We start from the raw sequence: 23809 nt of genomic DNA, 5'->3' as shown, positions 1-23809 counted from the left end.
CAACTATCATCTTTGAGAAAAAGAACAGGAAATGACATTACCAACACAAGAAGTGACATCACCTTCCCCAAGGAAACCTAAACACACAAATAGAAAGCAGACCATAACACCAGTGCTTCACCAGAGGTTAACTGAAGCTGTTACCTAGCATGGTGATGAAATGTATGAAAATGAACCTTCCAGCTTAGTGAGCAAACTTACATCGAGAACCTCAACCTGAGCTACAAATCTTCTCCAAACTCACTAACTGTAACTTTACTTAGGAAAATGTCAGTAAATACATCACTAAAGTAGTAGTTTTAGACAAACCAATGGGGCTAAAGGTAGATAAGGCCCCGGCTCTGGGGACTTATGTCCTGGAATCCTAAAAGTAGCAGCTACAAAGATTGTGGATGCATTGGTTGGAACTTCCCAAAAATCCTTGGATTCTGGAGAAGTACCAGAGATTTAGAAAGCTATCAATGTGACACCCCTATTCAAAACAGAAGCGAGGCAAAAATTGGGTAACTATAGTCCGAGTAGCCTAACATCTATTGTTGGAAACAATCATTATGGAATGGCTTCATGAAAGGGAAGTCATGTCGGACTAATTTATTACAGTTCTGAGAGGAAATCTCAACCAGAGTGGATGCATGCAAAGTAGTAGATGTGTTGTATTTGGACTTCTAGAAGGCATCAACAAAGTATCTCACAAAAGGTTAAGTCATAAGATAACAGTCCATGGTATTAGAGGTAGTACATGACATGGATAGAGAACTAGCTAAAGGGCAGGAAACAATGAGTGCAGATAAGGAGCTACTTTTCAGATTGACAACTTGTGACCCAGTTTGTTTCCACAGGAATCAGTGCTGGGACTGCAATTATCTACAATATATATATTAATGACTTGGAGGAAGGAAGTGAATGCACAGTAGCCAAATTCCCAGACAACACAAAAATAGATGGAAAGACAAATTGCGAGGGGGATACAAATAGTTTACAGAAATATTGAAGTAACTGGGCAAAGGTTGGCAAAGAGAGTATAATGTAGGAAAATGCAAAATTGTTCATTTTGAAAGGGAGAACAAAAGAAGAATATTATTTAAATGACAAAAAACTTCAGAAATAGGAAACACAAGGGGGCTTGAGAAGAATGACAGGTGATCTCATTGAAACAAATTAAATTCTCATGGGGCTTGATAGGTTAACTGTTCAGAGGACAATTCCCCTTTTAGGAGAGTCTCAGTCCAGAGGGCATTACTCATAGAAAAAAGGGGTGCCAATTTAATACTGAAATGAGGGGAATTTCTTCTCTCAGAAGGTTAAGACTCTTTAGAACTCCTTGTTATCGAGGGAAGAATCCTGGTGTACAGATGAGTGTACAGATAAGAGATCAAAGATTATGGGGAAAAGGCAAGAACTTGGACATGATGTATGTTGGTAGAGGCTGATCTTAGTGAATGACTGAATGGATTTGAGGGGCCAAATGGCCTACTCCTATTTCGAATGGTCTTAAACATTTGACATGAAATAAACAATAACTAAATAAACAGGAGGCGATACTAACTGTAACCAGCATTTATATGTCATCTCATCTTTTAAAGAGAAATGCTTACTGAAATGAGAATCAACTAAAAATGTACATTAAGCAATGGTGTGATTGCTGAGTGATGATATGCTACATGGAAAAGATACGTTTTAAAAAGAGATTTAAAACATTGGTGGAAATTAGTTAGAATGGGGTCAGTGAAGAAGTTGTGAGAGAAGCTCCATGGGATTGTCCCAAGGAGGAATCTACAGGTTTGCTATATATTATTTCACAAAGAAAAAGGAAAGAGCATTGTGCAGAAAACCAGAAGGCCAAAAGCCAGCTAAAGTGGCTGCCAAAAACATGAAAGTATTTGAAGCTGAGGATGAAAAACCTCGAATTCACCAAAATGGGGAACAGATAAGAAATCAGCAAACAGCACAAAATGAAGGCTTGGAAAAGAGCAGCTAAGTCTGGATTAGTTGAAGTTTAAGGAGAACAGTAGGTTGGCAAGGATATTAAAGAAAGCAAGTATTGAAGTGACAAGAGCAACAAGGTTTTATTACAGCAATGGGTTTAAAGCTCTGGTTAGGATCACATCAAGACTTTGCACAAACTGGTTCAGCCTCAGGCTCATAGCCAAGAAAGCCAATGAAGTCACTAAGAAGAAAGCAATTTTTAGTTAGGGCAGTAAATTCATCTTATATTTAGTCAGAGAATATCAAGAAACAGAATGTGGGTCTATAAAAGCATAGGTAAATAGATTTGAGTATACTCATATATACGACAACTCACTGAGGTCTCGATGAATCTCAGCAACATCATTCATCATGTAACCAAGGGAGAAGAGGGAGCCAACAGATCACTGAGGAAATAAAGGTGACTTGCTCGTTGTGCAATTGCTTACCTTGGGAAATTAGGAATGGAATTCTATACAAGAGCAATCTATTGGGCCAGGCAACAAAGGCAAAGATGGATGTGTCTAATAGTGTGAAACAATCATTGACACCTAAGAAAATGACAACAATAATTGATAAATTGTGATTACATTCAGAAGGTATTCCTTTGGAACATAACTCAGGGTGGTAATGTTGCTGCAGGGTTATCTAATGAATTCAGAGTGTTCATCAAGAATTGAAAAGCAACAGATTCAAGGGCCTTAGATGAGAAATAAAATTTAGAGATGGTGAAACAAATTGTGAGGAAGGGGGTCAAGGATAGTTATTTTGAAAGGTATAGTAGCCTGAGGAAAGGAAGCTAATGACAATGTCAATGAGCATGACACAGAAAAGTTAATTGAATGCCAGGTTTTAGTTGTATATAAAAAATTAAGAGAAAATGGATCTCATGGAAGAGATGAGCTCTGACAGAAAAAGATTGCAGCATTTTGAAGATGGAGAGGAAAGGAAGACGGGTTGGTCAGCAGCATAAAGACGACGAGAAAAGGTAGGGGTGCTCTAAACAACAATGCTTTTAATATCAAAGACAAATAAATCCATGAATCATTGATTTGTTGTTGGAAATGAAATACTAGATATAAAAATGTTCTTTTTGTCCAACACTGGATTACTGTGAAAATGACAAATCATAGTCAACTAATATCGACAATCCAAAGAACCTTCTTTTGAATAATTAAGTCTAAAGAATTGGATAGCAAGGATGATCAAGTCCTCAGATGACTGGTCTAGTAATTGTAGTATGAGTTACAGTTGACAGTAATCAGTTTACAATATTTTAGTGAAACATGTCTTTCTGCTTGGGGCAGAGTTTTGGTTACACGCATACAGGCCTTCTTTTCAATAATAATAGAATTGAATGTTTTGATGCACCTTCCAGAACATTTAAATGAACTCTGGAAGGATTTGGTAGTTGGCCAGGAAGTTTAAGTGATCCTTGGGCACTTGTCAAAATGTTGTTATGACACTGCACTTGTTTTATACTCCAAGCAATGGCAAATCACCACTATGGAGGAGTTTCACGCTCATTCTCTACAGAGAAATACTGGACTCAACTCCAGACTTACACTGCAAATTAGCATCTTCAAAAAGTATATTGTGAAAACTTCTCTCATGTAATCACCAAAAGGAGATCCTGATTGTCAATAATTTTCAGTTAAAAATTACAAACTTTGCAACTCTACATATATAATTGCAACCCCGTTAGATTTAATTTTAAAAGCCCTGATACGGCCAGTTTCTCAAAAATTCATAATTTACCTGCCTTTTAGAACTAGATTGACAGAACGCATGTAGCAGGCTTTTATTCTTTACAAGAATTACTAATTATTACAAACATTCCTTTATTGGTCAGAGCTTTGAGTATAGGGGCTGGCAGGGCATGTTGCGGCTGGACAGGACATTGGTTAGGCCATTTTTGGAATACTGCATGCAATTCTGGTCTCCCTCCTATCGGAAAGATGTTGTGAAACTTGAAAGGGTTCAGAAACGATTTACAAGGAATTTGCCACGTTTGGAGGATTTGAGCTATAGGGACGGGCTGAATAGGCAGGGGCTGAGGGTTGACCTTATAGAGGTTTATAAAATCATGAGAGGCATGGATAGGATAAATAGACAAAGTCTTTTCCCTGGGGTGGGAGAGTCCAGAACAAAGGGGCAAGGTTTAGGACAAGAGACGAAAAATTTAAAAGGGACTTAAGGGGCAATTGTTTCACACAGAGGATGGTACATGTATGGAATGAGCTGCCACAGGAAGTGGTGGAGGCTGGTACAAGTACAACATTTAAAAAGGTATTTGGATGGGTATATGAATAGGAAGGGTTTGGAGGTATATGGGCCAAGTGCTGGCAAATGGACTAGATTAGGTTAGGATATCAGGTTGGCATGACAAGTTGGATCAAAGGGTCTGTTTCCATGCTGAACATCTTTATGATCTAAATGATTCTAATTACACATAAAGATCATGAACTGTCAACATATGACTTTACAAGTTAAAACTCTAATCCCCTCATAAAATCCTTCTCTACACATACATACACAGGCATAAAAAAGGGTGTCCAGGCCACAACCTAATTAGATATGTTACATACATAGGGGAACAAGTGAAGATATTTTCTAATCAACCTATACAGAGACGTTATGACCCATCTCTGGATCAGGTGTGACTTGAATCCAGGTTTCCTAGCTCAGCTTCAGGGATACCATAACTCCACCACAAGACTCCCAGGGAAACAAACAAAGATATTTTAAATCAACCTGTGCAGACATGTGATGACACATCTGTGGATCAAATGGAACTTGAACCTAGGCCATTGGTACAGGTACTACAAGAGCCACAAGAGCCCCAGGGGAACAAGTGAAAGGTAGAACAATTCATTCAACTCTGGTTTGCTCAATATTGGTCTCTTCCTTACTCAAAAGCCAAGGGCTCTTGTGGTGCAGTGGTAACGAACCTGCCTCTGAGCTGGTGGACCCATATTCAAGACTCACCTGTTCCAGAGTTATACAATAACATCTCTGCAGGATTAACTGGAAAATATAAACTTGTAAAGACAGGAGGTCTGATGGCACATAGAGTACGAACACTACTGTTACTGTTAATACAAAACTAAAAGTAATTATAAAAGAACAACTGAAATAGAAATATGGAACAAAACCAGAAATAGCTAGAGAAACTCAGCAGGTCTGACACTGCCTGTGGAGAGAAAGCAGAGTCAACATTTTAGGTCCAGTGACCTCCTTCAGATCTGTTCCTAAGAAGAGTCACTGAACCTGAAATATTGACTTTGCTTTCTCTCCACAGATGCTGTCAGGATCTGCTGAGGTTCTCCAGCAATGTTTGGTTTTGTTTAAGACTAATTTTAACTGTCCCTGCTGGCTGGGTGTTAATTCCTAAACAACTATTTTTATTCCAAATTGATTGAAATAATCATTCCACACCCATACTCATTTCAAAGCTAAAATTAAAATAATTGGAAAATAGAATTTGTATGGCAATTGGATTTATCATTTCACAAAAAAGGAATTTGATAAAAGAGATTCTCTATCAACCATCAAGGATATTATCTGTTATTCTTTAAAAACTCAAATTATTTAAACACGAGATCATTTAAAAGTTTACAAAATGAACTACAGCAACTCTAATAATTACACAATTTTGCCTGATATATTGGACTACTGATAAAACAGTCATTTGATAAGCAAACTTCCCTGTAAAACCAATTAGAAAATAATAGTTTTAAATTTCAATAGAATATTGACTATATCACTTAAAACCACTTAACTGCATGCTAGATTTAAAGTTTCCTAGATTTAACTTTAAACAAAAGCATGTGGAAAATCTTCATTCTTAAAGTGACATCCTGCAAGAGCTTTTGTTGTAGAGTAATGTATGTTGCACCATGCAAACTTAAAACTCAAAATCCATTGTACGTTTGCATGACAAAAGCATTCTCAGCAGGAGTAAATATTGCAAATCTCTAATTGCCCTGGACAATGTGGTGGGAAGCTGCCTTCCTGTACAGCTACAATCCTTGGGATATAGGGTCATAAATGTTGCTGGTAGGAAGTTCCAGGATTCTGACCTAGCAATAGTGATGGCGAGTGGCTTGGAGGTGAACTTGCAGATGGTACTATCGCCATACATCTCCTGTCTTTGATCTTCTGAGTACTAAAGGTCTGTGGTTTGTAAAGTGCTATCAGAGAAGCCTTGGTGAATTGTTGTATTGCATCTTAATGATGATGCACACAGGTGCTGCTGTGCTATTAAATAAAAATGTGAACGGAATCAGAAGAGGAGACAATAGGACCAGTAACCAAAAGATTGGTTCAAAAGTTCAAATCAATTTGAATTTGAACTACACTGCAGAGGTGCAGCTGATTGTGAGCATCACATAGATAGCATGGTCCTTAGATTACTAATCAGAGTGAACTCATGAACACTCAGCGTAAGCCAATGTACCCATGCCTGTCTGCAGCCAATGCTTTGACAAACAGTGGGTGAGAGAGAACGTCCAACTAAAATGTCAAGTGATCAAGAGGCAATTAAACCTGAATTAAATGGAAAGTGAAGTGAAGCTTCAAAACGTTTACAAGGAAAGGACACATGAATGGCACCAAGTCATGTTGCTGTTTTGAAGAGCCAGTGAGTGCTTAATGGGCAGAATGGTCTTCTGCATCATAATGATTTGGTGATTCTAGTGCAACTTCTGGGATCTCTACAAAGCTAACCTTTGGAGAAAACTGTATTGTATTTGGTATCTGTGCCTCTGAGCTATACAGGATCTCCTAGTTATCTGCTCCTCGGTTTGGCCACGTATTAGGTGAATGATGAATGCTGTGTACAGCCGAAGTGTTTAGTGGTGGCAAAATCAGGTAGAGATTTTGGTCATGGTGCGGAGTTATCCAATCACTTACCTTTTCTTCACAGGTTCTGGAGTAGGATTGTCTGTGACACCTGCCAATTCCCTTAACATAGTTCACAACCAAGCTGTGCAGGATATGCAGCGCACTGTCTGTGAGAAACAGATGGTACTTCCTAATGGGCCATCATTTTATAGTATTTGGGAGAAAGGATCTGGTGTCATTTTCTTAGCTCAAACAATATAGGGAGGGTCATTCATATGTGTTGACTCCAAAGGAAGGAGGAGTAGTGCATAGGCAGATTGCATCTGGTCAAATCAATACAGCTTGAGATAGGGTTGCTGTAAACCAAGAAAATTGTCTCCTTGCTATAGGAAAGATGTTGTTCAACTTGAAAAGGTTCAGAAAAGATTTACAAGAATGTTGCAGGAATTAGAGAGTTTGAGCTATAGGGAGAGGTAGTATAAGATGGGGCTATTTTCCCTGGAGGGTCGGAGGCTGGGGGGTGACCTTATACAGATTTATAAAATTATGACAGGCATGGATAGGGTGAATAGTCAAGGTTTTTTTCTGAGAATGGTCGAGCCCAAAACTAGAGGACATAGTTTTAAGGTGAGAGGGGAAAGGTATAGAAGGGACCTGAGGGGCAACATTTTCATGCAGAGGGTGGCGCATGTATGGAATGAGGTGCCAGAGGAAGTGGTGGAGGCTGGTACAAATACAACGTTTAAAAGTCATCTGCATGGGCATATAAATAAGACTAGATTAATTTCGGATTTTGGTCAGCATGGACAAGTTGGACCGAAGGGTCTGTTTCTGTGCTGTACAACTCTATGATTCTATGACTCTAGAAATTAAACTACAAGGAATGCCATAAAACAGGAGCAATGAAGTAGTAGTTTTGGTCTTAGATGAAAGATGGTTATGGCTGCCATAATGAAAAGCCAAAGACCAGAACCTGGGGAATACAGAGATCTTGAAAGTTTACTGATTGAAGACGGTCAAAGATAAAAGGTAAAGACACACAGGCATGTAAAATTGAAGTTAGTTATTAGTCGATTAAAGCAAATGTAGGTCTGAAAGCACAAGGATAATGGATGAACAGGCTATGTATTGAATAAGATTGTAGGCAACAGCATTCTGGATAAGATCAAATTCACAGACAATAGAAGGTAAGCAGCCAGGAAGGAGAATTAGTGGAATCTGGAAGTATTAAAGGGAAATATGAACTTTTCAGAAACAAATAGGTTAAGGAAGTGGTATAGATAAGTGCCTCTATGAGACTATTAGAGGGCATTTATCACAGCGCAATTGGGTTCGAAGGTCAGTTCATGATCAAATAGGACACCAGTGACCATGAGCAAACTGTATTGATCCCTAAGGAAGACAGTATGTGACTGGGGGCCAAAGACAAAGACATGACTTCTCCTAGCTTAGCCTGTCAAAGAGACTCGATTCAAGCTCATCTCAATCCTACTCCCTTTAAACATGTAACCACTTAACTTCCCTTCCTGACTTTCATGTTAACGTAGAAACATTGAAAACAGAAGCTGCAATAAACCTTTCAGCTCTTTGAGCATGTTGTGCAATTTAATATGATCATGGCTGCTCATCCAATTCAGCACTCTGTTCCAACTTCCTCCCTATACCCTTTGATCCCTTTAGCACCAAGATTTCAAGACTAGGGAGCATATGTTTAAGGTGTGAGGATAAAAATTTTAAAAAGGACATGGAAGGGTTATTTTTAAACAGAGTGTGTGGAATGAATTTTCAGAAGTGTTGGAGGTAGGCGCAGTTACAGCATTTAAAAGACATTTAGATAAATACATGGATGAAGAATGTTTGGAGGGAAATGAGCCAAGCACAGACAGTTGGGACAGTTTAGTTTGGGATTATGGTTAGCTTGCACTGGTTGGACTAAAGGGTCTATTTCCACACTGTATGACTCTGTAACTGTATTTAACCCCTTCTCGAAAGCATTCAATGCTTTGACCTCAACCATTTTCTGCAGCAGAAAATTCAACAGGCTCATCACTCAGTAATGTCTCCTCATCTCAGTCGTAAATGGCTTACTCCATATCCTTGCACTGTGATCCTTGGTTCTAGACTCCACAGTAATTAGGAACATTTTTTCCTGTACTTACCCTGTCCAGTTATGTCAGAACATTTATTTAGCAGTGAGAAAAAAAATTTCACACTGAAAGAAGATATTCTGATTGATTGAACAGAAGAGTGGAAAGTAAAATTCAATCTGGAGAAACAGAAGTAACATTTTGAAAAATGCAATAAGGCAAGATAATATACAATAACTGGAAGACAGTGGAGTAGTATGGAGTAACAGAGAGACATTGGAGAGTATGTCTATAGATTTTCAAGGAAAGAGTAATTAATTTGGCATGCTTTTCTTTATTCACCCAGGCTAACAATAAGAGCAGACAAGTTATAGGATAATACACAATACTAGTTAGGCAACAGCATGAGTATTTTGTACGGTTTTGATCACTACCATATTGCAGGAATGGTGTGATTGCACTGCAGTGTGCGCAGAAGAGATTTATGAAAATATTGTTCAGCCTAGAAAATTTTACCTATGAAGATGAATTGAATTTGTAATTGTTACTCTTGGTACAAGGTAGTTGATCAGTGACTTAATTGAGATGTACAGAATTAGTAAATTTAAACAACCTATTAACCTTAGCAGAGGGCTCAAAACCAAACAGCATAAATTTAATAAACAAATTGCTAGAAGAGTTTGAGAGGAAATTAATAAAGATTTGTTCACCCCGAGGGTGGTAGGGACCGGGAACACTGCATAGGTGGTACAGAAGAAACTATCGTACAACAAGTACTTGGATGTCTACTAAAGAAACATCATGTCTACATCACCTGTATGGCTATGGATTTAGTGCAGATGTGGGGGGGGCATGCGCTGGATATCATATTTTCAGCCAGAGGATGGTTAATCTGAGGAATTTATTGCTGCAGAGGGCTGTGGAGGCCAAGTCATTGTATTTAAGACAGAGGTAGTTAGGTTCTTGATTAGTACAGGAATCAAGGGTTATGGGGAAAAGGCAGGAGAATGGAGCGGAGAAACATATCAGCCATGATTGAATGGTGCAGCAGACTGGATGGGCCAAATGGCATCCTACTGCCTAATACATGTTGTATGAATAGAACAATTACTATACTTCAAAAGTACTTAATTGGCTGTAAAGCACTTTGGAACATACTATGATCATGAATGATGTTATATAAATGCATGTCATTCTTTCCTTTTATGTACAGTTCACCCCTATGCTCACTGTATTCCACCAAATACTACAAGATCTGAATAATATCCAGGCTTAGGCTGAAAGGTGGCAAGTAAAATTCACACCACACAAATACCATGTAATGACCATGTCCAAGAAAGAACAATCTAGCCACCACTCATTGATATTCAATGACATTATCACTGAATACCCCTCTATCAACATCCTGGGGTTCACAATTGACCAGAAATTGAACTAGCCATATAAATACCGTGGCTACAAGAACAGATCAGAGGTTATGAATACCACAGCAGACAACTTAACTCCAGACTCTGCAAAGTCTGTCCACCTCAGGAATGTGATAGAATATTCTCCACTTGTCCGGATGAGTACAGCTCCAACAATACTCAAGAAGCTTTAGATCATCCAGGATGGCCTGTTTGATTGGCATTATATCCACAAATATCAAAGGAATCAAGGATTACGGAGAAAGGGCAGGAAACAGGACATTTTGGATCAGCCATGATCCTACTGAATGACAGAACTGGCTCAAGGGATTGAGTGGCCTACACCGGTTCCTATTTCTAATGGTTTTCTCTACTACCAGTGCTCAGTGGCAGCAATGTTTACCATCTCCAAGATATGTTGCAGAAATTCAAAGACCCTTACATAGTGCCTTCTAAACTCACAACCACTGTTATCTAGAAGGACAAGAGCAGCAGATACATGGGACCACCACCACACAGAAGTTCTCCTTTAAATAACTCATCATCCTAACTTTAAAATGTAACACCGTTCCTTCAATGTTGGGACAAAATCCTGAATTCCCTTCCTAACTGTATTGAACATCTACCTACAGCACATGGACTGCCTCAGTTCAATTAGTCAGCTCACCTTCTGAAAGCTAACTCAGAATGGACAATATATGCTGGTCCAGCCCGCAATATTCATGTTCCTCAAGTGAATAACCAAAAACAAGTTTTATTTAAAAATTCTTATCCTTGTTTTCAAATCCCACCCCCTCCAAATTCTGCACTCTTCAATAACTGTATAATATCTTCTAAATCTGGTCTGATAATCTCAAACTTGACTTTTCCATAACTGGTTTATGTGCCTTTAGCTGACAAAGCCACAAGCTTTGACATTTCCTCCTGTAAACCTCTTCACTTCTCTATCCCTCTCTTTTCCCAAGGGTTTGATCTGCTGCCATATGGTACAGTATCAAATTTTGCTTGATAACATACCTGTGAAACATCTTGCAGTATTTTACTACATTAAAGTCATTATATAAATAGATGTTGAAATTTTATTTCTGGAAATTAGATCACCAAGGAGAAGAATGTATATAGAAAAAAAAATTAAAAAGTCAAGATAAATGCTAGAGGTAATTCAGAAGTTACACTACACCATTTAAATGCAAAACCTTTTAAAGTGTGTTGACAATAAGAAGTTTTAAAAAGTCATCTCAAATTATTTTAAAATCATATTAGTATAAGCACAACAAGTTCTAACGGGGAGACTGAAATTGCAAATCAAATTGTTAGAAAAAAGTCCAAAATGAACTTCATTTACAAATTGCCAAATATCCAATTTTAATCTACCAAAAAAAGACTTTGTTTTTCCTTGTTAAAAGAAAGTGATTGATTGAAATTCACGATGAGAATTTAATCTAGAAGGTCCGTGGCCATGCAAGTAACTGAGGCAATGAAGAAAACAATTAAGAATCCCTATACGTAAACGCTCAGACATTTACAATGCAGTTGACTTTCAGGAATTTAGTTTCTTCACAAGACCGCCGTATCATTTATCGGCGAGAGTACTTTATGTCTATATCTCACCTTGCATTCAGCCGAACTAGTGTCCCAATTGGTTGTAGTCGTAACTGGTGTTGTAGCCGTGACAGGAACCGTCCTTGTGTTGGAAGTACTATCGATAATCCTCTGGATTTCTAGCAACTCCTGCCTCAGAACCTGTTTCTGGTGGAAGGTAAAGGAAGGATGGTTGGAAGCCATGGTAAACAAGAGCAGGAATTCGTCGCCAGTCCTGTCGTGAAGCTGAAGGCCATAGTTGTTGATGATGGAATCGATGTGGGTAAGGGTGCGGTACAGGACCCCGGACGCCTCCCTGTTGTCGGAACACAGCAAGGCCAAGGAGACGATCAGTTTGCTGCGGACCACTTCGTCAGTCATGTTCGTCAAACTGGCCAGGTCAGCCACGTTGTTCGCTTTGATCTCCGAGTCCCTGAGAGAATGATAGTCTTTCTTGGCCAAGTCCTCGAGGCAGGAGCCTAAAAAGCGAAGCTCCAGGGGGATGCAGAGATCGAGTAGCCCGCAAATGAAATCCACTCTCTGAGAAGAATTCAACTCACCGAACCAACGGTAAACCTCATCCCTCTGCAACTGCTTCTGCATCATCTTCAGCCACACAATCCCTGGGCTGGCCGAGAACCCCCTCACTTATTGATCAGGTTAAAATATCAGTGCAACTTTCAGCTTCACCGCATTGTGGCTTCTTAGGCGTTCTCCCGCTTGTCAAGGAAGAATTTCCATTTTGATCCTGCAGAAGGTTGGGGGGGGGGGGGGGGGGGTGGGAAGAGAGAGTGTGGAAAAAAAATGTACTTTTCCCTCGGTTGGGGGCGGGGTGGTTGGAGAGAAACAGCTGTTTTAACGGTTGGATTATTGCCGTGTCGGAATGCCGTCGGCTTTTTCCTTCCTCAGTCCATGGTTTTTTCTCCGTTTTCCCCGTCTCCTTCCTTCTCTCCCAGCTCTGTTCACTGAAATGAATCGCTAGCGACCCCCCGAATGTGACGCGCACCGTTTCTGACAGCGTTTTGTTGTCTCTTGTGTTTGACTCCAGGCGGCCACGCGCACTGGCTGTTAGTGCGCCGGCCCCGCGCACGCGGACTGGCTGTCAAAAGCGCCGGCCCCGCGCACGCGCACTGCCGGCGCCGTGCCTTTCTCCAAAGGTCCGGCCTCCCTGCGCGAGGCGGCCAAACCCGCCCCTCCCCGGAGCGTGGTTGGTGATAGGCCAGCGAGACCGTTAATCTTCGAGACGTTGAAGCGGCGTGCCCCACCCTTTCCATTAACAAAGAAAAATCCGAATGTCATTCGACGGTTCGCGTGCCAGTTTCTCATCCATCATATTACTCGATTAAAAAAAAACACATTTTCTTTCGAGTTTCGTTTTCAATTCCTGCGAACGGACTTCGTTTCCTGATAAACGATACGGCTCGAGTTGCCGCCTTCGGCTTTCCCAATGGGTCCGGTCTTCACAGTCTGGCCGCTCCATTGCTGAACGTCGCTTGTCAGTTCACGGCCTCGCAAACAGGTCGGGCCTCCTGAGATCATGTTTTCCAGGCCCAAGTTGATGAAGTTTGCGGGGTCGGTTTACACCCAGAGAAGCTTCGTACTACATTACGTAATGCAGTGTAAAAATAGAGGATAACTCATTTAAGAATGTTGAATAGGTGGACCCTTCATCAAATGCGTGAAATATAATTTTACAAAACTAGTGGAAGATGGAGTGAATTAGGCTCAATTAAATTTTAACAGGTTTTACCATGGCATGAGCTGTGATCTTGTGTTAATGGTGGCATGCAATTTTTTATACACTTCAACGATATCCGATTTCGACACGGGGGAATATTTTAGCAAATATATTTGGATGGTACTGTGTACTAATAAACATACAAAATACTGGAAATACTCAACAAGTCTGGCAGGGTCTGTGGTAAGACACGGTTCATTTTTAAGGTCTGTGACCTGATAATTGTCTAGTATTCACAATTAGTGGCTGTGTGGTTCAACCAAGAAATTGCCAGTAGCTCCTTTACTTTCTTGTCCTTTCAACCCACAAAAGATTCCTTTGCCTTAGAAGTCCACATTGGGTTCATGATTTGTTGTCTTAAATCCCTTGTCGCTGGGTGTTTCTACAGGAAATAGGGTTTTGTGGTCGTACTCGTCAAGGGAACTAGTGTGCCAATTTGCAGCGTTTTGTTTTCTCAGGATGATAACTTTTCCTTTTCGAACCTAAGGACTTTAGAATCAGGACATTTGGCCGATCTACATGCTAGTTTCTTACTCCAAATGTCCGGTTAGGCTCATGAACTTAATTAAAGAAATGCGCCAGTCCCTGAGATGTCGTCTTTTGTTTCAGCTATTAAAACTCTCAAGTGAACATAAAAGAATTACTGTAATGATTAAGAAAATCCAATGACAACAATCGGAGAACATATGGTTTTTACTGTCCTGAGCAACATTTATCCCTCAATGAACACCTAAAACAGATCTTTGTTGAAATATTGGCACCTTGCTGTCTGCAAATTATTTGTCACAATTCCCACGTTGCAACTGTGAGGAAGACCTTTGGTTGTAAAGCACTTTGAAATATTCACAGATCAGGAAAGGGACTAATTAATGCTAAACTCCTCCTTTCTTTCAAAAGTAATTAATTAGCTGTAAAGCACTTTGGGACATAGGGTAGTATGAACAAAGCTGCTTTATTATGAATTCAGGTTTTTCATACCATCTTTGAGCAACTATATGGTTCCCTGTAAAACAAATTTATGAAGTCTGCTTCAGTTGTGGTTTTGATAAAGAATTGTATACACTCATAACAAATCTATTTTCTCACGTCATGTAACTGTTTGGTGCTTACCTTATATTTAGACCCTTACATTATTTTCATACCAGTGGAACAATCAATTGATATTTGTCTTTAAACCCTGCACAACCTTGAAAATCTCTCTTGGGTCACCCGCTAACCTCTTCAACTCTAGTGAAAATGTCCTAACTGTTCTTTATAGAATCATAGAATGAGCAAGCACAATAAGACGCCATTCCAGGAGGCCATATCTTGTTAATACCACTATCCAGCTCATCCTGCTCTTTCTTGCTAACTCTGTAAGTTTAACATTGGCTGGTTTAAACAACAAGATGAAAAGACAATGAGGTAATTAATCAAGAATATGAGACAACAAGAACTAAATGGGGTAAGAAATTTGTGTACTTTGATGCTGAACAGTGACACAAACCCAGTGATACAAATCAACAACTGTGATGTCATTAGCACCATATTCTAATACTCTGAGGTAACTAGCCAACTGTATCCTTTTGACAGGAGACATCAACTCAGAGTTCCTGGAATGTGCTAATTCTACCAGCATGCACTGATAGATGTTACCTGTGCTTTCTGCACATAAAGACTTTTACTACAGTGAACTGGCTGTAGGGTCATGATCTCCTGGGCACTCAAATCTCTTCTACATGAACACCTGCAAGTGAGATAAAAAATGTAGCAAACATTGACACTGACAACTGGTAGTTTGTTGCCTGTAGGATGAGCTGTGGAGGCTAAATAGAGGGGCATTGAAGGAAATTAGCAGAAACAGCTTAACTGGTCAAGAAGGCAGCCCAGAGAAAGCAGACCAGCAAATCCTCTACCTCCTGAACCACTTTCTTAATTTGCAGCAACAACTATTATGCCAGAGTAGGACTCCTGAGCCACACCAAACAATTTAATCACTAGTGCAAAACCACTGTCTCTCAAGTTGGAAAAATGCCAGTGATAAGTCACTATGTTGCTGATCCTATTTGGTATATTGTAGCTTTTATTTCCAAGACAATGAAATAATATGTAGTGTCATAAGTTTCAACAAAAACTTTCAAATATTTGTTCCAAATTTTACTAATGTTACTTCACATTTGTTGAATAATAAAATCAGAACATGGTCGCTATTACTAAACAGTACTAAAGATAATATTACCATTAGTACTGGAACACCTGTTTAAAACACATTGTCAAATTTTGTTCAATCTGGCACATCATGTGAAGAAGAGTCATAATGAAGCCGGAATCTTAACTCACTCTTTCTACAGATACTGCCAGACCTGCAGAGTTCTTCCAGCACTCTCTGCTTTTATTTCAAATCTCCTTTTATATAAGAAGAAATTGGTAATTTATTGGAGAACAATTTAAACAATGTATATGTGCTTCCTTCTGTATATCACTCCTAAAGCACTATTAAATGTAATCAAAGTCCATTGGTATTGTACAATTTTGTTCAAAAAGGTGGAGGCTTATAGGACAGTATCATGCATATGGGAATGCCACACAGAAATATCCAAATTCTTTGAATATCATACTTCAAAATTCCAACAGATCAAACTTATGAAATGCAAAAAGAGCTCAGTATGTATTTTTTGCATTACATCTAGAATTTTTACTTTTTGCATGGAGTCTTTGTCATCACTGATTGCTATGTTGTGTGTTTCCAGTTTATGCAGTTATTTAATTTTGCTTCTTAGGAGGTGTAATTGCTTGACAATGCACCAATACTTTGGGATACTCAAGTGTAAATCAAATTAATTTTAATTAAAAGTTCAACTACCATGGTTAAAAATTAACTCATTCAAAGCACGTTCAATTGCACTAATTTAAAATTGGGTCCTACAGTTCTGTACCCAGTATTCCAAAAAAAGTCCTCCTTGAAAGATCTTAAAAGCATACAGGTTCCTTTGCTTTATTAATATAGTTACAGAGTACAAAAGCATAAAACCTTCAAAAATTATTGGTTGGATCTTAAGTGAGTATTGTTTCCAATTCCGGATGCCTTATTTTAGGAAGAATATTCAGAGATTGGTGACAGTGGAGACAACCAAGAGAATAGGAGTGGTCGGAGAGTTCTTTCAAAGAGCTGACACAGGTGCAAGGGGAAGAACGGACTCTTCATGCTGTAACATTTTATGTTATAATGTATCCTGGGGGGGGATCCAAGATGGTGGCGACCCAGCAAGTCTGAGTCTATAGTGCTCTTCCCAAGACTTGGGTAAAGTGGGTCACCCACCCCCACCACACTCACCAAATCATTCATAATAGCTGTTAAATTTAATTAGTTGCTTAGTATTACATTTAAACAGTCTAATACTTAGTAAAAATGACCAAAGGGAAGGGAGCCCGCAGCTCTCAGCAAGCAGGACCCCCTCCCCCACCCTCTCCCTCTTCAGCTGCAGCAGAGGCGTCCACAACGGCCCTGGGGGACTTACCTACAGTAACAAGCCTTGTGGAGATGATCTCCAAACTGGCCGCGAAGATAGACGCTTTCATCGAGGAGTCCCGAAATCGATGGGACTCACTCTCAGCTGCGCTGCAGAAGCACAACCGAGACATCCAGGAAATCGAGCGCTGAGTCGGAGGGGCGGGGTTAAAGGCCACGACCTCCAAAACTACAGCTCAATCGGCCGTGGATCAGGTCCGGACTCTCGAACAGCGAGTCCGGACTTTAGAGAATTACATTGACGACCTCGATGATCAAGGTTGTCGAAAAAATATTCGTTTGCTGGGCCTTCCCGAACGGGAAGAGGAAGGCCAGCTTACAGCATTCCTGGAGCAGTGGCTGCCACAGCTTTTAAATCTGGAAGCTGGATCAGGCCAGGTAAGGGTAGAATGGGCCTACCGGGTCGCAATACGCGGGCCGTGCTCGAACCAGCGCACACGCCTGGTCCTGTTCCAGCTGCGGAGCTATAGGGAGAGGCAGATACTCCTAGAAGCTTCTAGAAATCTTGGAAAAGACCCCCAAGCTATGATCTATAAAGGATCCAAGATCATGTTATTCCAGGACTTTTCTCCAGTTCTGGTCCAAAAGAGGAAGGCATTCGACGAGGCGAAGAAGCGTTTAAGGGACTTAAATATTCAGTACTCCTTACGCTACCCAGCAACGCTACGCTTTAACCATGAAGGATCCATGTATAACTTCGGATCACCAGAAAAGGCTAAGGAATTCTTGGACTCTCTTAGATAAATTGTAAGAGATAATGGATGTTGGTTTGCCTTTCCCCCTGCTTTGGTTTATATTCCCTTTTTTTTTCTTACCTTACTGTTTAATATTATCATGGGGGGTGGAGAGGGGATTTGATTTTCTCCACCACTCCCCCCCCCCCCCCCCTCCGGGGTTGTTTCTTTTATTATTTTATGTATATATGTGAGTATGTATATATGTGTGTGTATATGTATGTATGTGTATGTATATATATGTGTGTGTATGTATATATATATGTGTGTATGTATATGTATGTATGTGTGTATATATATATATACACACGCTGGGGGCTTTGGTTAGTGTTGGTGGGGGGAGGTGGTTACCTTATTCTATTTTACCTCTGTCTTTAGGAGCGGGGTTGTTTCTCCTTTGTTATTTTGTATTATTATATTTAATTATTATTTGTTGAGGTTGTAATTTTATAGTTATATGTTTACATATGGTATTAACATTACTAAATATATCCAGGTGTTGGTATGGGTGGGGATAGGGTGCTCACTGTTAACTCTAGCTTTGTATTATATCTGAATTCTCCTCATTTTATTAAGGAGCGCCCGGGTCAAGGGTGGGACATTGGTTGGGAGAGGATATGATGGACTTTTGGAGAGGAAGTGACATCCCCTGGGAACAAGGGGGAAAATCTCCACTTAGATACGTTTTATATTTTTTAAATTTAGAAATAGTTTTTTATTATACTGTTGTGAGTGTATTAGAGAGCCTTTATTTTTGTAAATTTTATATGCTCTATGCTCGGGATGTTCTGGATAGGGTTTCCTCTCCCGAGGGGGCTCGGATTTGCCCAGATGATTATGGTTGATCAGTCGGTTAAGTGGTACACCTGGAATGTCAAGGGGAGTAATTCGCCAGTCAAAAAGAAGAAAATATTATCAAATCTTAAGAAAGAAAGAGTTGATATAGCTCTCCTACAGGAGACACACCTGTCGGATAAAGAACACTTGAAATTACGACAGGGTAGATTTGATCAGGCCTTTTTTTCTTCTTTTAGCTCAAAAAGCAGGGGAGTTGTTATTCTTGTTCGGAAGAATTTCCCTTTCAAAATCCTAAATCAGATAAAAGACGAATCTGGACGATATATTTTGATTAAAGCCCTCATAAATGGAGAGGAATATGGGATTTTAAATTTGTACCTACCCCCCCCCCCGGCACATCCCTTTAAATTTATAACGGAAGCCTTTTCAAAATTGATGGCTTTTGGTGCCCATCATACAATTATAGGGGGAGACTTTAATTGTATTATGGATCTGGAAATAGATAGGATTCCCAAGAGTACTGCAGGAGTATCTCCCAGATCTAGACAATTGGTGGATCTGAACAAAGAATTAGGAATAGTAGATGTATGGAGATGTCTTCATCCACAGGGCAGAGATTTTTCTTTCTACTCCAATCCACATAAACGTCATACCAGAATTGATATGTTTTTTGCCCCCTCGTTTTTTTTAAAATTCCATATCATCCTGTAAAATAGGTAGTATGTCCTGATGTCTTTTGAACAGCTGCGTCAGAAATTCGGATTACCTAATGGAGACCTCTTTCGATACTTCCAAATTAGAGACTATATACAGAAGAAGACTACGTTATTAGATAGTCTTTATAAATCAGATAGAGAATCTAGTGTCCTACGACCAGTGGGGGTATCCTCCGTCAGTACTATTTATCATTTACTACATGATGAAGTATCGGGAGATATGGACAATCTGCTTAAAACATGGGATCAGGATTTGGGACTAGAAATCTCTATAGAAACGGGGAATGATATTTGGGAAAACGCTAGAAGAATTACTATCTGTAACAGTACCCAGGCTAACCAGCTGAAGATACTTCATAGGGCCAATATAGCACCAGTTCGATTGGCAAAATTTAAGGCAGGAGCATCTCCAATATGTCCCAAATGCAAAATAGAGGTGGGCACTCTTGTACATTGCCTACGGACCTGTCATAGCAAGTACCCTGACAGAAATTCTAGGAACGGAAATTAAAGTGGACCCTGTATCTCTCCTTTTGGGCTTTTCGAACTTACCCTCCCTGGATATGCACGGGAAGAGATTATTTTCTATTCTCTCTTTCTGTGCAAGGAAAAATATTTTGGTGAACTGGGTGGCTGAGGGCCCCCCTGGACTTTCAAACTGGCACAGATTAATTATGGAATGTATTCCCCTTGACTTCCTTACAAATATGGTGCACCGAAAGACCGAATTACTTTATAAAATATGGCAGCCCTTCTTGAATTATATAAATACAGATATTTCGGCTATCCTAACAAGGGCTTTTATTTAATTGAGATTACAAACCTGGCTGGTCCGGGGCCCCATCGGAGAGGAATCCCGCACGAATACGGGTTTTATTACATTTGATGTTAACACATTCCGAGCATGTAAGAGACTTAAATATACACTCTGGTTAGTTGTAGGTTAGATTAGTAGAAAGTTGAGTTTTGTTTTTTTTTCTTTTTTGGTATTTTTTTCTTTTGTTAAATTTTGGCTATTGTATATTTGATTTAATTGTATATCAATGTTTGTATTTGAGAGTTTTGTTTATTTTTGTAAACTTGTAAAAATGTTAAATTTCTAATAAAAATATCTATTAAAAAAAAATGTATCCTTGACTGTTTATATCGTTAATTGTTGTGAATGTCTTTCTGCGGCAAGACAGTGTGATTTTAAATTACTAGTGTTCATTTGTTTAACACACAAATACAAAATTCTTTGCTATTTTAGCAACAAATGAACTTTGTATGAGCACCAGATCCATTACACACCCCCAGCCACAGTCATGTAATCATGACATAGTCATTTACATAATGTACATGCTGAACAGTTAACTCTTCTTCCTCCCCGCTCCCAAGTCTTTGCAATACAATATACACACATCCTTCATTATCAGTCTGGTGTCACCAATTTTCCTGATTTTTGTATAAAGTTCTCTTTGAGGTTTTGAAGATTGGCATTTAAATTCCCACTTGCACTCTTGCTTCATCTTCTTCCTCCCAGAGTATAAAATTTCTATTTATAGAGACTTAGAGATGTACAGCACGGAGATAGACCCTTCACTCCTACTTGTATTTCTTAAAATTGATTTAGTTTCTTCAAGGTATAGGCGAGTCATAGAGATGTACAGCACGGAAACAGACCCTTCGGTCCAATTCGTCCATGCCGACCAGATATCCCAAAACAATCTAGTCCCACCTACCAGCACCTGGCCCTTTTCCCTTTCCTATTCATATACCCCATCCCGATGCTTTTTTAAATGTTGCAATTGTACAAGCCTCCACCACTTCCTCTGGCAGCTCATTCCATACAAGTACTGCCCTCTGAGTGAAAAAGTTGCCTCTTAGGTCTCTTTTATATCTTTCCCCTCTCACCCTAAACCTATGCCCTCTAGCTCTGGACTCCCTGACCCCAGGGAAAAGACTTTGTCTATTTACCCTATCCATGCCCCTCATGATTTCATAACCAATATAAGGTCACCCCTCAGCTTCCGACCGGTAGGGAAAACAGCCCTACCCTTTCAACCTCTCCCTATAACTCGAATCCTCCGACCCTGGCAACATCCTTGTAAATTGTTTCTGAACCCTTTCAAGTTTCACAATATCTTTCCGATAGGAAGGAGACCAGAATTGCACACAATATTCCAACAGTGGCCTAACCAATGTCCTGTACAGCTGCATAATGACCTCCCAACTCATGTACTCAATACTCTGACCAATAAAGGAAAGCATACCAAACGCCTTCTTCACTATCCTATTTACCTGCGACTGCACTTTCTAGGAGCTATAAACCTGCATTCCATAGGACATAGAACATAGAAAAATACAGCGCAGTACGGGCCCTTTGGCCCTCGATGTTGCGCCGATCCAAGCCCACCGAACCTACACTAGCCCACTATCCTCCATATGCCTATCCAATGCCCGTTTAAATGCCCATAAAGAGGGAGAGTCCACCACTGTTACTGGCAGGGCATTCCATGAACTCAAGACTCGCTGAGTAAAGAATCTACCCCTAACATCTGTCCTATACCTACCACCCCTTCATTTAAAGCTATGCCCCCTCGTAATAGCTGACTACATACGTGGAAAAAGATTCTCATGGTCAACCCTATCTAAACCCCTAATCATCTTGTACACCTCTATCAAGTCACCCCAAACCTTCTTTTCTCCAATGAAAACAGCCCCAAGTACCTCAGCCTTTCCTCATACGATCTTCCTACCATACCAGGCAACATGCTGGTAAACCTCTTCTGCACCCATTCCAGTGCCTCCACATCCTTCCTATAGTATGGCGACCAAAACTGCACACAATACTCCAGATGCGGCCGCACCAGAGTCTTATACAACTGCAACATGACCTCAGGACTCCGGAACTCAATTCCTCTACCAATAAAAGCCAATACGCCATATGCCTTCTTCACAGCACTATTTACCTGGGTGGCAACTTTCAGAGATCTGTGTACATGGACACCAAGATCCCTCTGCTCATCCACACTACCAAGTATCCGACCATTAGCCCAGTACCCCATCTTTTTGTTACTCATACCAAAGTGAATCACCTCACACTTACCCACATTGAACTCCATTTGCCACCTTTCTGCCCAGCTCTGCAACTTATCTATATCCCGCTGTAACCTGACACATCCTTCCTCACTGTCAACAACTCCACCGACTTTTGTATCATCCGCAAACTTGCTCACCCAACCTTCTAGCCCCTCCTCCAGGTCATTTATAAAAATGACAAACAGCAATGGTCCCAAAACAGATCCTTGCGGAACACCGCTAGTAACTGCACTCCAAGATGAACCTTTACCATCAACTACTACCCTCTGTCTTCTTCCAGCCAGCCAATTCCTAATCCAAACCTCCAACTCACCCTCAATGCCATACCTCCGTATTTTTTGCAGTAGCCTACCATGGGGAACCTTATCAAACGCCTTACTAAAATCCATATACACCATATCTACCGCTTTACCCTCGTCCACCTCCTTAGTCACCTTCTCAAAGAATTCAATAAGGTTTGTGAGGCACGATCTGCCCTTCACAAAACCATGCTGACTATCCTTGATCACATTATTCCTATCCAGATGTTCATAAATCCTATCCCTTACAATTCTCTCTAAGACTTTGCCCACAACAGAAGTGAGGCTCACCGGCCTATAGTTACTAGGGTTATCCCTACTCCCCTTCTTGAACAAGGGAACCACATTTGCTATCCTCCAGTCTTCTGGCACTATTCCTGTAGACAACGAGGACATAAAAATCAAGGCCAATAGCTCTGCAATCTCCTCCCTTGTTTCCCAGAGAATCCTAGGATAAATGCCATCGGGCCCAGGGGACTTATCTATTTTCACCCTTTCCAGAATTTCCAACACCTCTTCTCTACATACCTCAAAGTCGTCCATTCTAATTAATTGTGACTCAGTATTCACATCGGCAACAATGTCCTGTTCCTGAGTGAATACTGACGAAAGCTATTCATTCAGTGTCTCCCCAATCTCTTCAGCCTCCACACGCAACTTCCCACTACTATCCTTGACTGGACCTATTCCTACCCTAGTCATTCTTTTATTCCTGACATACCTATAGAAAGCCTTTGGGTTTTCCCTAATCCTACCAACTAAGGACTTTTCATGTCCCCTCCTTGCTGCTCTTAGCTCTCTCTTCAGATCCTTCCTGGCTACCTTATAACTCTCAATCGCCCCAATTGAACCTTCACGCCTCATCTTTACATAGGCCGCCCTCTTCCATTTAACAAGGGATTCCAATTCCTTATTAAACCATGGCTCCCTCACACGACCCTTTCCTCCCTGCCTGACAGGTACATACTTATCAAGGACACTCAATAGTTGCTCCTTGAACAAGCTCCACATATCAATTGCGCCCTTGCCTTGAAGCCTACTTTTCCAAGGC

General features: G+C 40.2%; 1 protein-coding gene across 1 annotated transcript in view; it reads right to left on the bottom strand.

Moving 5' to 3' along the window:
• zcchc14 (zinc finger, CCHC domain containing 14) overlaps window positions 1–12981 on the bottom strand; it is a 126711-nt gene extending 113730 nt beyond the window's left edge. Inside the window, exon 1 of the mRNA XM_072596135.1 lies at window positions 11915–12981. Within this exon, the coding sequence (XP_072452236.1) occupies window positions 11915–12490 (576 nt within the window). The 5' untranslated portion in view covers window positions 12491–12981. The remainder of the gene's footprint in view (window positions 1–11914) is intronic.
• Window positions 12982–23809: the final 10828 nt, after the last annotated feature.

This window comes from Chiloscyllium punctatum, chromosome 26 (genome assembly GCF_047496795.1).
Source record: "Chiloscyllium punctatum isolate Juve2018m chromosome 26, sChiPun1.3, whole genome shotgun sequence".
Lineage (NCBI taxonomy): Eukaryota > Metazoa > Chordata > Chondrichthyes > Orectolobiformes > Hemiscylliidae > Chiloscyllium > Chiloscyllium punctatum.
The sequence above is the reverse complement of the archived record's forward strand: the minus strand, read 5'-3'. Positions and strand labels throughout refer to the sequence as shown.